The sequence below is a fragment of the Schistocerca gregaria genome, chromosome 5 (genome assembly GCF_023897955.1).
Source record: "Schistocerca gregaria isolate iqSchGreg1 chromosome 5, iqSchGreg1.2, whole genome shotgun sequence".
Classification (NCBI taxonomy): Eukaryota; Metazoa; Arthropoda; class Insecta; order Orthoptera; family Acrididae; genus Schistocerca; species Schistocerca gregaria.
In genome coordinates this window covers 635,376,465-635,391,136 of record NC_064924.1, presented here as the reverse complement: position 1 = coordinate 635,391,136, position 14,672 = coordinate 635,376,465, and the positions used below count along the sequence as shown (strand labels likewise).

The following is a 14,672-nucleotide window of genomic DNA, read 5'->3' as shown; positions in this document are numbered from 1 at the left end:
TGACAGATGGCGCTGTAATAGCAACAAACATATGGCTCACAATTTTAGACGAACAGTTCGTAACAGGTAGGTTTTTTAAATTAAAATACAGAACGTAGGTACGTTCGAACATTTTATTTCGGTTGTTGCAATGTGATAAATGTGCCTTTGTGAACTTATCATTTCTGAGAACGCATGCTGTTACAGCGTGATTACCTATAAATACCACATTAATGCAATAAATGCTCAAAATGATTTCCGTCAACGTCAATGCATTTGACAATACGTGTAACGACATTACTCTCAACAGCGAGTAGTTTGCCTTCCGTAATGAATTGACAATGCGCTGACGCATGTTGTCGGGCGATGTCGGTGGATCACGATAGCAAATATCCTTCAACTTTCCCCACAGAAAGAAATCTGGGGACGTCAGATCCGGTGAACGTGCGGGCCATGGTATGGTGCTTCGACGACCAATTCACGTGTCATGAAATATGCTATTCAGTACCACTTCAACCGCACGTGTGCTATGTGCCTGACATCCATCATGGTGGAAATACATAGTCATTCTGTCATGCAGTGAAACATTTTGTAGAACATTACTTAGGAAATCATCATACATTGCACCATTTAGATTGCCATCGATAAAATGGGGGCCAATTATCCTTCCTTCCATAATGCCGCACCATACATTTCAAGGTCGCTGATGTTCCACTCGTCGCAGCCATCGTGGATTTTCTGTTGCCCAACACTGCATATTATGCCGGTTTACGGTATCGCTGTTGATGAATGACGCTTCGTCGCTAAATAGAACGCGTGCAAAAAATCTTCCATCGTCCCGTAATTTATTTTGTGCCCAGTGGCAGAACTGTACACGACGTTCAAAGTCGTCGCCATGCAATTCGTGGTGCATAGAAATATGGTACTGGTGCAATCGATGTTGATGTAGCATTCTCAACACCGACGTTTTTGAGATTCCCGATTATAGCGCAATTTGTCTGCTACTGGTGTGCTGATTAGCCGCGACAGCAGCTAAACCACCTACTTGGGTATCTTCATTTGTTGCACATCGTGGTTGACGTTTCCCACTTCGCTGACACTTCCTGTTTCCTCAAATAACGTAACTATCCGGCGAACGGTCCGGACACTTGGATGATGTTGTCCAGGATACCGAGCACACGCCCCCACGATATCGACCTTTTCCGCAATTGGTAAACGGTCCATTTTAACAAGGGTAATGTATCACGAAGCAAATACCGTCCGCACTGGCAGAATGTTACGTGATACCACGTACTTATACGTTTGTGACTATTACAGCGCCATCTATCACAAAGCGAAAAATGGGGTCCTATTAAAACATTCATTTTTCTCTACATACTACCCGAATATGTAATAAAGAATGAGGGTTCCTATTTTTTTAAAAAAACGCAGTTGATATCCGTTTGACCTATGGCAGCGCCATCTAGCGGGCCAACCATAACGCTATCTGGTTTCCCCCTTCAAGCTAGACGAGTTTCGTTCCTTGTAGTTTTTTTCGTTTGGTGCTTATTTCGTGAGATATTTGGCCCGGTCACGATCAATGGACTGCCCTGTATATGGTTTGCATGGGATCCTCAGTGCGCGATTCCTACTCACGTTTGGCGAATTTTTAATGATGTTTCCTCTCCATTGCGACAACTATCATTATCACAAGGACTACACTTACTGCAATTACTGGCATGGTTTAAAACTATAAACATGCGAAAGCTTTGCGCGGGTCCAGTTAACCTGTGCGTGCGCATTCAGTGTCTTCTCTGTGTTTTAAGACTCGCCAACTGTGTTTTTTAACTTTCTGGTGATTTTTTTTTAACTGTCCTCCATGAACGTCTCCATGTCTGTGTATTTTTACCTCCATTTTCTCACCTTACTCTGTTTTATTTTCCCCTTTTTTATCTCCTTATGTTTGTATCATTTTATTCTTGTATTAGTTGTCGTGTCAGTCGGCTGAAGAGCGGCGGATTGTGCCGCTGACAGCCCTCCCCTGCCCATATTCTCGGGTCCCTGGTTGTTCTTAATCACTAGATCATTTGGATAGGTGCGGATACTGTAGAGGTAGGTGAGGACCACATCGAGCGAGTAACTCTGCACTCAATAGCTGGGGCTCCGTTAGTTAAGAGCAGGCAGGGATCAATACCACCCGCCAGGGTAGCCGAGAGTGCTAACGCGCTGCTTCCTGGACTCGGGTAAGAGCGCCGGCCCCAGATCGAATCCGCCTGGCGAATTCACGACGACGGCCCGTGTGCCAGCGAGCCTGGATGTGGTTTTGAGGCGGTTTTCCACAGCCTCCTAGGTGAATACCAGGCTGGTCCCCACGTCCTACCTCAGTTACACGACTCACAGACATTTGAAACACATTCACACTATTTCACGATTTACACTCGACACAGACAGCTAGGGGGTACACTCATTCCGTTCTGTCCCGCACTTAAACCACGTGAGTCTGAGGCAGACACCTACATGCACATGCGGGGAAGAAGGTTCGCCAGAACACACTGTCTATTTCTGCGGGCAATACGCGAACAGTAGACATACACTACACTTAGATTACACAGATACAGACGTAGATATATACACAGCAATAGTAGACGAAGAACAATGGGCACAATTAAACGCACTGACAAACAGTATTTAAAAAACGACACATGAAGAGTATATGCGGACACGACATTACATACATGCCTATGTGCAGCGTAACAGCAATCTCCAGAGGATGGACAGCGATACCCACAGTGACAACGAAAATAATGACAATGAGTAGGAACAGGAGGAGGAAGTTGAGATGTGACAGTAAATAAACAAAAGTATTGGCAATCTAGCCAAGAAAACACCAAATCCTGTACATGGATGGGCACCCAAAGTAGTTAATACATAGGATTAGTAATAAATAGGATAAGCAACATAATTTTTCTACTAATAACCATTTGTGTGTGTGTGTGTGTGTGTGTGTGTGTGTGTGTGTTTGCGTGTGTGTGTGACTGGCGGTCAACGGCTCGAAGAAACCATTCCGAGGTATTCACCGTCAGTCACACTCAGTGATGATACTAACAATTCTCTCATGTATCCTATCTTCCTTTTATATTCTTCTTAAAAAACAACAACATTTTATTTATATTTCAACCTTAAATTATTGTTATTTTGAAAAGTATCATTCTGTGTAAATGTTGTAGATAAAACAAAAAAGGTAAGAAAACTGTAAAAAGATGAAAAACGAAAATTGTAAGATGTACGATCTGTTTTAAACATCAGGTAACAGGTCTATAATTTGGCAATAAATAAATAAAAAAAAAAAATCCGTCCCGTGGGATATCCGACCACCCCTTAGAATTAACCAAGCCAATTCCAAAATGTAGACTTTCATGGCCGGAAATATCATGTCCATTATAATTATCCGGGATGTCATGCCGTGGTCGGTTGATGAATTCTGTGTCGTTTCCCAACGTTTCGTCTCCGACTGCGGGAGACATCTTCAAGGAGGTCCGTAGCTCGGTGGAAGCAGCAGTAAGTCAGCAGCGAGCCAGTGGGTGTGTTGGACCTTCCATCGAGCTACGAACCTCCTTGAAGATGTCTCCCGCAGTCGGAGACGAAACGTTGGGAATCGACACAGAATTCATCAACCGACCACGGCATAACAGCCCGGAGAATTACAATGGACATGATGCCAGTTCCGTACTGAACCCTGCCGACCCTGCGCACAATGCGGGATGAAGGCGGCAGCAAAAGAAAGAAAGAGAGAAAGGAAGCGAGCGGTACTCACCAGTGTGAGGCTGCCGTTGCCTTCCTGCTGCAGGCAGCGCAGGCCGCGCCGCCGGTGGCCGCTGCCGCAGGTCGCAGAGCAGGGTCCCCAGGGGTCGGGCACCCACCTGCACAGCACGCCGTCACGTCTCTACCAGCTGTAACACGCAGCCAGCGCCGGGGCACGAACGCTGCCCCGCGTCACACACAGAGGACAACAGTTTGTGCGACGACTTTTATTAACACTAGAACGGCAGAAGCGGTCCAAATGACCCCTGTCGTACGTTTTCGTTCATGGCATATCCAATTTATTTACTTCGTTGATGAAATTATGTGCCTTCTCCTCTTTCTGAAGCTGTTTTAGTACTGGGTGATCAAAAAGTCAGTATAAATTTGAAAACTTAATAAACCACGGAATAATGTACATAGAGAGGTAAAAATTGACACACATGCTTGGAATGACACGGGTTTTTATTAGAACCAAAAAGAAAACCGTAGGTCTCTAGAAGAGCGTAGCGTTCCTAACGATTGGAAAAGGGCACAGGTCATCCCCGTTTTCAAGAAGAGACGCCGAACAGATGTGCAGAACTATAGACCTATATCTATAACGTCTATCAGTTGTAGAATTTTGGAACAGGTGTTATGTTCGAGTAGAATGACTTTTCTGGAGACTAGAAATCTACTCTGTAGGAATCAGCATGGGTTTCGAGAAAGACGATCGTGTGAAACACAGCTCGCGCTATTCGTCCACGAGATTCAGAGGGCCATAGACACGGGTTCCCAGGCAGATGCCGTGTTTCTTGACTTCCGCAAGGTGTTCGATACAGTTTCCCACAGTCGTTTAATGAACAAAGTAAGAATATGTGGACTATCAGACCAATTGTGTGATTGGATTGAAGAGTTCCTAGATAACAGAACGCAGCATGTCATTCGCAATGGAGAGAAGTCTTCCGAAGTAAGAGTTATTTCTGGTGTGCCGCAGGGGAGTGTCGTAGGACCGTTGCTATTCACAATATATATAAATGACCTTATGGATGACATCGGAAGTTCACTGAGGATTTTTCCGGTTGATGTTGTGGTATATCGAGAGGTTGGAACAATGGAAAATTGAACTGAAATTCAGGAGGATCTGCAGCGAATTGACGCATGGTGCAGGGAATGGCAATTGAATCTCAATGTAGACAAGTGTAATGTGCTGCGAATACATGGAAAGATAGATCCCTTATCATTTAGCTACAAAATAGCAGGTCAGCAACTGGAAGCAGGTAATTCCATAAATTATCTGGGAGTACGAATTAGGTGTGATTTAAAATGGAATTATCATATAAAGTTGATCGTCGGTAAAGCAGATGCCAGATTGAGATTCATTGGAAGAATCCTAAGGAAATGCAATCCGAAAACAAAGGAAGTAGGTTACAGTACGCTTGTTCGCCCACTGCTTGAATACTGCTCAGCAGTGTGGGATCCGTACCAGCTATGGTTGATAGAAGAGGTAGAGAAGACCCAACGGAGAGCAGCGCTCTTCGTTTCAGGATCATTTAGTAATAGCGAAAGCGTTACGGAGATGATAGATAAACTCCAGTGGAAGACTGTGCAGGAGAGACGCTTAGTAGCTTGGTACAGGCTTTTCTTGAAGTTTCGAGAACATACCTTCACCAAGGAGTCAAGCAGTATATTTATCCCTCCTACGTATATCTCGCGAAGAGACCGTGAGGATAAAATCAGAGAGACTAGAGCCCACACAGAGGCATACCGACAATCCTTCTTTCTACGAACAATACGAGATTGGAATAGAAGGGAGAACCGATAGAGGTACTCAAGGTACCCTCCGCCACACACCGTCAAGTGGCTTGCGGAGTATGGATGTAGATGTAGAAAGTTCACAAAATGTCCGGCAGAGCGTCGTTTGGTGTTGATCGTGTGCACAACCGCCACTTTCGTCATGCTTGGCCTCCCATGTCCCCAGACCTCAGTCCGTGCCATTATTGGCTTTGGGGTTACCTGAAGTCGCAAGTGTATCGTGATCGACCGACATCTCTAGGGATGCTGAAAGACAGCATCCGACGCCAATGCCTCACCATGACTCCGGACATGCTTTACAGTGCTGTTACAAACATAATTCCTCGACTACAGCTATTGTTGAGGATTGATGGTGAACGTATTGAGCATTTCCTCTAAAGAACATCATTTTTGCTTTGTCTTACTTTGTTATGCTAATTATTGCTATTCTGATCAGGTGAAGCGCCATCTGTCGGACATTTTTTGAACTTTTGTATTTTTTTTGGTCTAACAAAACCCCATGACATTGCAAGCACGTGTGTCAATTTGTACCTCTCTATCTACATTATTCCGTGATTTATTCAGTTTTGAAATTCATACTGACTTTTTGATCACCTGGTATTTACAAAATACACTACTGGCCATTAAAATTGCTACACCACGTAGAAATACAGATAATAAAGGGGTATTCATTGGACAAATATATTATACTAGAACTGCCATTTGATTACATTTTCACGCAATTTGGGTGCATAGATCCTGAGAAATCAGTACCCAGAACAACCACCTCTGGTCGTAATAACGGCCGTGGTACCCCTGGGCATTGTGTCAAACAGAGCTTGGATGGCGTGTACAGGTACAGCAGTCCACAGTTCATCAAGAGTAGTGACTGGCGTATTGTGACGAGCCACCATTGACCAGACGTTTAAAATTGGTGAGCGATCTGGAGAATGTGCTGGCCAGGGCAGCAGTAGAACATTTTCTGTGTCCAGAAAGGCCCGTACAGGACCTGCAACATGCGGTCTTGCATTATCCTGCTGAAATGAAGGGTTTCGCAGGGATCGAATAAAGGGTAGAGCTACGGCCGTAACACATCTGAAATGTAATGTCCACTGTTCAAAGTAGCGTGAATGCGAACAAGAGGTGAGCGAGACGTATAACCAGTGGCACCCTATACCATCACGCCGAGTGATACGTCAGCATGGCGATGACGAATACACGCTTCGAATGTGCGTTCACCGCGATGTCGCCAAACACGGATGCGACCATCATGATGCTGTAAACAGTACCTGGATTCACCCGGAAAAAAAAAACACACCAAGGATCGAGACGTGGCGGCACGATCCGTTACCGCCATGCGGATAAGATGCCTGTCATCTTGACTGCTAGTGATACGAGGGCGTTCGGATCCAGCACGGCGTTTCGTATTACCCTCCTGAAACCACCGATTCCATATTCTGCTACCAGTCATCGGATCTCGACCAACGCGAGCAGCAATGTCACGATACCATAAACCACAATCCGGATGGGCTACAATCCGATCTTTGTCAAAGTCAGAAACCTGATGGTACGCATTTCTCCACCTTACACAAGGCATCACAACAACATTTCACCAGGCAACGCCGGTCAACTGCTGTTTGTGTATGAGAAATCGGTTGGAAACGTTCCTTATGTCAGCACGTTGTAGGTGTTGCCAACGGCGTCACCCTTGTGTAAATGCTCTGAAAAGCTAATCATTTGCATATCACAGCATCTTCTTCCTGTCGGTTAAATTTCGGGTCTGTAGCATGTCATCTTCGTGGTGTAGCAGTTTTAATGGCCAGTAGCGTATTTAAATTTTCTTCGCCATCTCATTCAGCACACCTAGAACGGCGGAAGAGCTCAATTTGACCTCACTGTAATTTCTCTTCTGAATACAAGTAAATTATGCAACAATACAGTCGCAACAGTGAGCAGTATATCGAGTTGCTCCTCATTGTTGCAACTTGGCACGTTGACATTCCAGTCCGCCACAGCTTATGCTGTGTCACTCATTCAGTCTTTGCCCGCGAACCAAGTTTTCGAACACGTATCGTCAGCGTGTGCTTTCTGATGAAGAAGTGTTACATCTCTTGGAGAATTCCGAAGTTGAATCGGAAATTGACTTCACTGATGAAGACGATGATTATGTACCTGACACAAGTGAAGATGAAGACATTGTGAGCGAGGGGCGGTTAGTGGAAGAGGATTCAGTTGCTGATATACGTCAAACATCATCTCTTTCACCACAGCAGGTACACTCGGAAGCGTGTGCAAAGATGATTGCAAGGGACGTTACCGTGTGGGAGATTGGGAATTATTCATCTTCTGGAAGGTGGTCAGCTGCGAATGTTCTGGAGGAGAGAGGAGGCCCCACTGCTTGTACTTGCCAACGAGTAGACAGCTCTGCCATCAGTGCCTTACGTCTCATTTTTCATCAACCAAAGCTACGTCTCATGAAGAAATACGCACAATCAAATGATTCAAAAGTACTAAGACATAATAACTGTGCCACTTGAGGAACTGGAGAAACTGATAGCCATCATGTATGTTCGGGGTATGTTGTGCACAAAGGTATGTCTGTGGATGATCTATACTTGCACTGTAGGGGGTCTGCTTTTATAAAAGACATTAAGCCAAGTGACAGATTTCAGGAGCTCTTCAGATTTCTCGGTTTTGATGAAAAATCAACCTGGCCTGGCAGCCAACAAATTCGCTCTTGTATCTGAAATTTGGGGAAAGTTCAATGAAAACAGTATTCGCGCTTACCTCCCTGGAGAAAATATAACCACTGACGAGCAACTGCAACGAAGCAATGCAAGGTGCAGGATTACTCAATTCATGTCCAACAAAATAGACAAATATAGTCTCAAATTCCTGTTGGCTGTTGATGTAATGACAAAGTATATGTGTAATGTTCGGGGTATGTTGTGCACAAAGGTATGTCTGTGGATGATCTATACTTGCACTGTAGGGAGTCTGCTTTTATAAAGGACATTAAGCCAAGTGACAGATTTCAGGAGCTCTTCAGATTTCTCGGTTTTGATGAAAAATCAACCTGGCCTGGCAGCCAACAAATTCGCTCTTGTATCTGAAATTTGGGGAAAGTTCAATGAAAACAGTATTCGCGCTTACCTCCCTGGAGAAAATATAACCACTGACGAGCAACTGCAACGAAGCAATGCAAGGTGCAGGATTACTCAATTCATGTCCAACAAAATAGACAAATATAAATTCCTGTTGGCTGTTGATGTAATGACAAAGTATATGTGTAATGCTTTCACGTACCTCAGCAAGGGGACATGCGTGGAGAGAAACAACCACTTGGAGAGAACGTCGTTCTGCGTCTCATGGAGCCATTTGTAAATAAAAGAAGAAATGTGACCACAGACAACTTCTTTGCGTCTCTTCAACTTGCTAAAAAAAGTCAAAGAAAAGAAAACTTCATTAGTTGGTACAATGAACAAGACTTGCCGTGAAGTCTCCGATGAAGTAAGGCAGCCGAATGCTGAAATACACTCCACCACAATACTACACAATAGTGGCGACACAGACTGTACGTTGACAGTATACTAAGGGAAGAAGAATAAAAATGTTTTTCATCTGAATAGGCTGCATGTTGAAGTAGCAGTAATCAAGGAAGGAGAGGAAAAACCTGAAACCGTAACCCTCTACAATGCAACAAAGTACAGGGTGGATGTCGTTGATCAAATGATCCGTAAATATACTATGAAGGTTGCATAGAGGAGATGGCCAATGCATGTCTCCCGCGACATACTGGACATGGCGGTAATAAATGCGTGAGTCATCTGTAACATAGTAACGTACAAGAAAATGGAAAGGAAGAAGTTCATACTTTGACTGGAAAAGGAGCTCCGGGGAACGAAAGAGAAAGAACATCAGGCAAAGCAAGAGGATATGGGACTGAAATCACCTAGAAAGCCCAGGAAGTGCCAAATCGGCGTCTGCAAAGGCAACAAGACCAGCGAAAACTGTGTGAAGTGCCACAAAGCAGTGTGCACAAAATGTGCCCGTAAAACAGAAATCACCTGTGCTAAGTGCATCCAGCAGCTTCAAATAACTTGAATGAAAAGTAATGCAGATCTGTTTGTAAAACACATGTGAGAGTAAAAATGACCCTAGAAGGTTTTATGAACAGTTAATAAATTAAAATCTACAATTAAGAAACTTGTTAGCAGTAGCAACAATAAATTTGTATGATACATTGTTGTTCAAATAAATTAATAATTTTTATTTATAATTGTAAATAATTGTTTTGATTACTAGAAATAAAGTATGGATTGAAAAACACTAAAAAGTACTTGTTTAAGTCAAATGTGAAAACATTTTATGTGGGGTCAAAATGACCTCTTTCCGACATTTTAGGAATGGCAGAAACTTCGACATTTTAGGAATGGCAGAAACTTCGACATTTTAGGAATGGCAGAAACTTCGCCATTTTAGTGTTAAACGTATCAATCCACCACGATCGCGGTTTTAACCTGTTATCTCGTTTTCAAGTGATAGATTACTACGACGTGCGTTAATGCTTCGTTCGTTTTAAGAGAACACTATACATATGCCAAATACACAGCCGAAAAAAATAGTACACCTCGAAAGACGGCGAAGATTCCGATCCGATGAGGGCATACGTCACTGGGGGGGACGGTAGATGTACTGATAATGGTTTCAACGTCGTCCGCCGACTGATAGTGTTGTGGCATACATACACTACTGGCCATTAAAATTGCTACTTCACGAAGATGACGTGCTACAGACGCGAAATTTAACCTACAGGAAGAAGATGCTGTGATGTGCAAATGATTAGCTTTTCAGAGCATTCACACAAGGTTGGCGCCGGTGGCGGCACCTACACCATGCTGACATGAGGAACGTTTCCAACAGATTTCTCATACACAATCAGCAGTTGACTGGCGTTGCCTGGTGAAACGTTGTTGTGATGCCTCGTGTAAGGTGGAGAAATGTGCACCATCACGTTTCCGACTATGATAAAGGTCGGATTGTAGCCTATCGCGATTGCGGTTTATCGTATCGCGGTATTGCGGCTCGCGTTGGTCGAGATCCAACGCCTGTTTGCAGAATATGGAATCTGTGGCTTCAGAGGCTGTATCCCAACGGCCTCGTATCACTAGCAGTCTAGATGACAGACATCTTATCCGCATGGCTGCAACGGATAGTGCAGCCACGTCTCGATCCCTGAGCCAAGAGACGGGGGCGTTTGCAAGACAACAACCATCTGCACGAACAGTTCGATGACGTTTGCAAGAGCATGGACTATCAGCTCGGTGGCCATGGCTGCGGTTACCCTTGACGCTACTTGACAGACAGGAGCGCCTGCGATGGTGTACTCAACGACGAACCTGGGTGCACGAATGGCAAAACGTCATTTTTTCGGATGAATCCAGGTTCTAGAATGAGATTTTCACTCTGCAGCGGAGTGTGCGCTGATTATCGTATTGGCCAATTTCGTGCTTCGGTAGCTCAGTTGGTAGAGCACTTGCCCGCGAAAGGAAAAGGTCCCGAGTTCGAGTCTCGGTCGGGCACACAGTTTTAATCTGCCAGGAAGTTTCAATCCAGGTTCTGTTTACAGTATCATGATGGTCGCATCCGTGTTTGGCGACATCGCGGTGAACGCACATTGGAAGCGTGTATTCGTCATCGCCATACTGGCGTATCATCTGGCATGATGGTATGGGGTGCCATTGGTTACACGTACTCTGTCACCTCTTGTTCGTATTGACGGCACTTTGAACAGTGGACGTTACATTTCCGACGTGTTACGACCGGTGGCTCTACCCTTCGTTCGACCCCTACGAAACCCTAAATTTCAGCAGGATAGTGCACGACCGCATGTTGCACGTCCTGTACGGGGCTTTCTGGATACAGTAAATGTTCGACTGCTGCCCTGGCCAGCACATTCTCCAGATCTCTCACCAACTGAAAACGTCTGGTCAATGGTGGCCGAGCAACTGGCTCGTCACAATACGTAAGTCACTACTCTTGATGAACTGTGGCATCGTATTGAAGGTACATGGGCAGCTGTACCTGTACACGCCATCCAAGCTCTGTTTGACTCAATGGCCAGGCGTATAAAGGCCGTTATTACGGCCAGTGGTGGTTGTTCTGGGTACTGATTTCTTAGGATCTATGCACCCAAATTGCCTGAAAATGTAGTCACACCTCAGTTCTAGTATAATATATTTGTCCAATGAATAGTCGTTTATCATATGCATTTCTTCTTGATGTAGCAATGTTAATGGTCAGTAGCGTATTTTCGTGCGTCACTGTGTCGAGACTGACCGCGCCCGCGGATATCTACGTAGAGCGGCACAGGCTATACGGCAGGCGTGGCTCGAAGCCGGCGTCTGGCACTCACTTTGCCGGGCAGCGGTGCGCGTTGCAGCTGAGGAAGAGGCGCGGCGGCTTCTGGGAGGCGTTGCACAGCTTCTCGTCCGCCTCCGCGCCCGTCACACGGTTCCGGCACACCGGGCGGGACATCTTGCGCCCTGCGGACAGACACACACGTCACTACCCGGCCACCGTGCACACACGCTGCCGTGCTGTAACAGACAGAGCAGATTAAATGTCAGGTCAGTGTTGAAAAGCTCCAGCTCCGCGATGGAAATCTGTTCTGTGAGGTACAGAGGAACCGCGTTTACTCGCATTTTATTAATCTTGAAATCCCAGTGGAATATGTGAATGTCTTTGTATGGAGTGTAGCCATGTATGGATGTAAAACATGGACGGTAAATAGTTTGGACAAGAAGAGAATAGAAGCTTTCGAAATGTGGTGCTAACAGAAGAATGCAGAAGATTAGATGGGTAGATCACATAACTAAGGAGGAGCTATTGGACAGAATTGGGGCGAAGAGAAGGATGTGGCACAACTTGACTAGAAGAAGGTATCGGTTGGTAGGACATGTTCTGAGGCATGAAGGGATCACCAATTTGGTATTGGAGGTCAGCTTGGAGGAAAAAAATCGTAGAGGGAGACCAAGAGATGAATACACTAAGCAGATTCAGAAGGATGTAGGTACTGGGACAAGAAAGAGCTTGCACAGGATAGAATAGCATGGAGAGCGGCATCAAACCAGTCTCAGGACTGAAGACCACAACATAAATGACAACTCGCACAAATTGTATAAAATTAAAAACAACATCCGAATCACCCTGATCATTTTCCTTAATTAGAGAAACTTACAGAGCCAGGTGATTAAAAAATAAAGAACATATTTCGTTTGGTTCTTACTGACAATTTTTAAAAGATAGAAACACATTGCGCATGTCACTGGGTAGAGGAAGATTTGAAGTTTTGACACGGCTGTGCTGCTGTGTGTTTATAGGAACACCACGGGAGTAATTATTTTGTCGTCGTTGATCCATGATGGAGCGTGGGACGACGGCTGGCATAAACTTCTTGATGCAATGATTTACCAACAGCCGTATGTATTGTAGAAATTCATTTTATTTTATGAACTTCTATGTGCTACCAGTTTCGGCATTACATTGATGCCATTTCAGGCCCTTGTACAATGAGTAGAAGAAATGTACTATTATAAAAAGTATAGAACATACGTTACCAATTGACAGGTATCATGTTAACAATGTAAGTGGCTCAAAAGGATATATTGTATGTCATTAAAACTATATGTAACATTACGGCACATATGCTTCTGCCTATCTCATGCTGTTGTTGATAGTTTTCCCTGTTTTACTCTAATAACGGATGATATATGAACATATGTGTACGCTATTATTCATAAAACCGTAACACACAGTTGTAATAGGCCGTGCAACACATCAGATGTACTGCATACATTCGTATATCCACTGGAACAGTGGAAGAATTTTTTAAATAAAAATTAACTAATATATACAACAATAAAATAAATTAAAATACAGAAATGTGAGAACCATGTCGGAATACATAGTTACTTATGTGTGGTCTAGGTCGTATTATGTGTGATACGACAAACAGCTGCCGCAATACGAACGATAAAAAAGCATAAAAGTGTTTCTCTTAAAACCCAATTATATTCCCGAAGTAAACCAATGCAATCGTACTACAAAATCAACAAACACCTGCTCATGGTAGACACTTCATTGGGGCCCTTTTGTAGGACAACCCCACATTGTGCTGAGTGGATTAATGCAATGCCAATAGCTGCCCCACGTACTCATGGTTACAAAGAAGTTTCTCAATCTCTATACATATCAAGAAATGTGTATCTCCCTACATGTAAGTCCTATACAATTATGCAGGTTTATACTAAGTGCAATCGATTGAATAAAAAGGAAAGGACGAAAAAGCGAAATATAGGTGGCAGCCTGTGTGTATGAAGATAAATCACAAAATGAAATGTATGCAATCCCTAAGACTAAGGGTATGACGTATAACCATGTCAAATCATTCTGAGGTTGCATTAAGGGCATGTGTAGTAGCGTATGAGATGACCATCCGGATCTTAATTACACCATCTAGTGTCATCATATTCTGTCTAATGTCCGTAATGAGTCAGAAACTATCTGTATGGGTCGAAATGTCACCTAAAAACTCGTCAAAGTATTAGACTACTTAAAGTCAGACAATATCAGACTTATACCCATTAGCTGAGTGTCAGGAAATGCAATGTTGCATCAAGCATAAAACTGGTTAAGTGGCAACTCAAGAGTGCAACGATAGTTGAACAGTAAAACAGGAAAAACTATTAACAACAGCATCACATAGGCAGAAGCATATGTGCCCTAATGTTACATATATTTTTAGTGATATACAATATATCTCTTTGAGCCACTTACATAGTTAACATGATACCTGTCAATTGTTAACGTATGTTCTATATTTTTTATAATTTTTTATATTAGTACATTTTTTCTACTCATTGTACAGGAGCCTGAAGATAGAATCAATGTAATACCGAAACTGGTAACACATAGAAGTTCATAAAAAAAATAAATTTCTACAATACATACGGCTGTTCGTAAATTATTGCATCAAGAAATTATTTTGTGTTTTGGAATTTGCCTGTAGTCAATCCACTGTTCAAATGCAAAGTGCATTCCGGCGTTGTTCCAGCAAGAAGCTGCACAAGCGGATTTATGAG

The 14,672-nt window shown here is 43.7% G+C and overlaps 1 protein-coding gene across 5 annotated transcripts in view; it reads right to left on the bottom strand.

The window, feature by feature from the left end:
* LOC126272274 (protein madd-4-like) overlaps positions 1 to 14,672 on the bottom strand; it is a 2,033,115-nt gene that overhangs the window by 323,055 nt on the left and 1,695,388 nt on the right. For all 5 annotated transcript variants that reach the window (XM_049975019.1, XM_049975021.1, XM_049975022.1 and 2 more), the window contains exons 7-8: positions 11,945 to 12,074; positions 3,773 to 3,878 (exon numbers count right to left, since the gene is read on the bottom strand). In XM_049975019.1, coding sequence (XP_049830976.1) covers positions 3,773 to 3,878; positions 11,945 to 12,074 — 236 coding nt within the window. The remainder of the gene's footprint in view (positions 1 to 3,772; positions 3,879 to 11,944; positions 12,075 to 14,672) is intronic.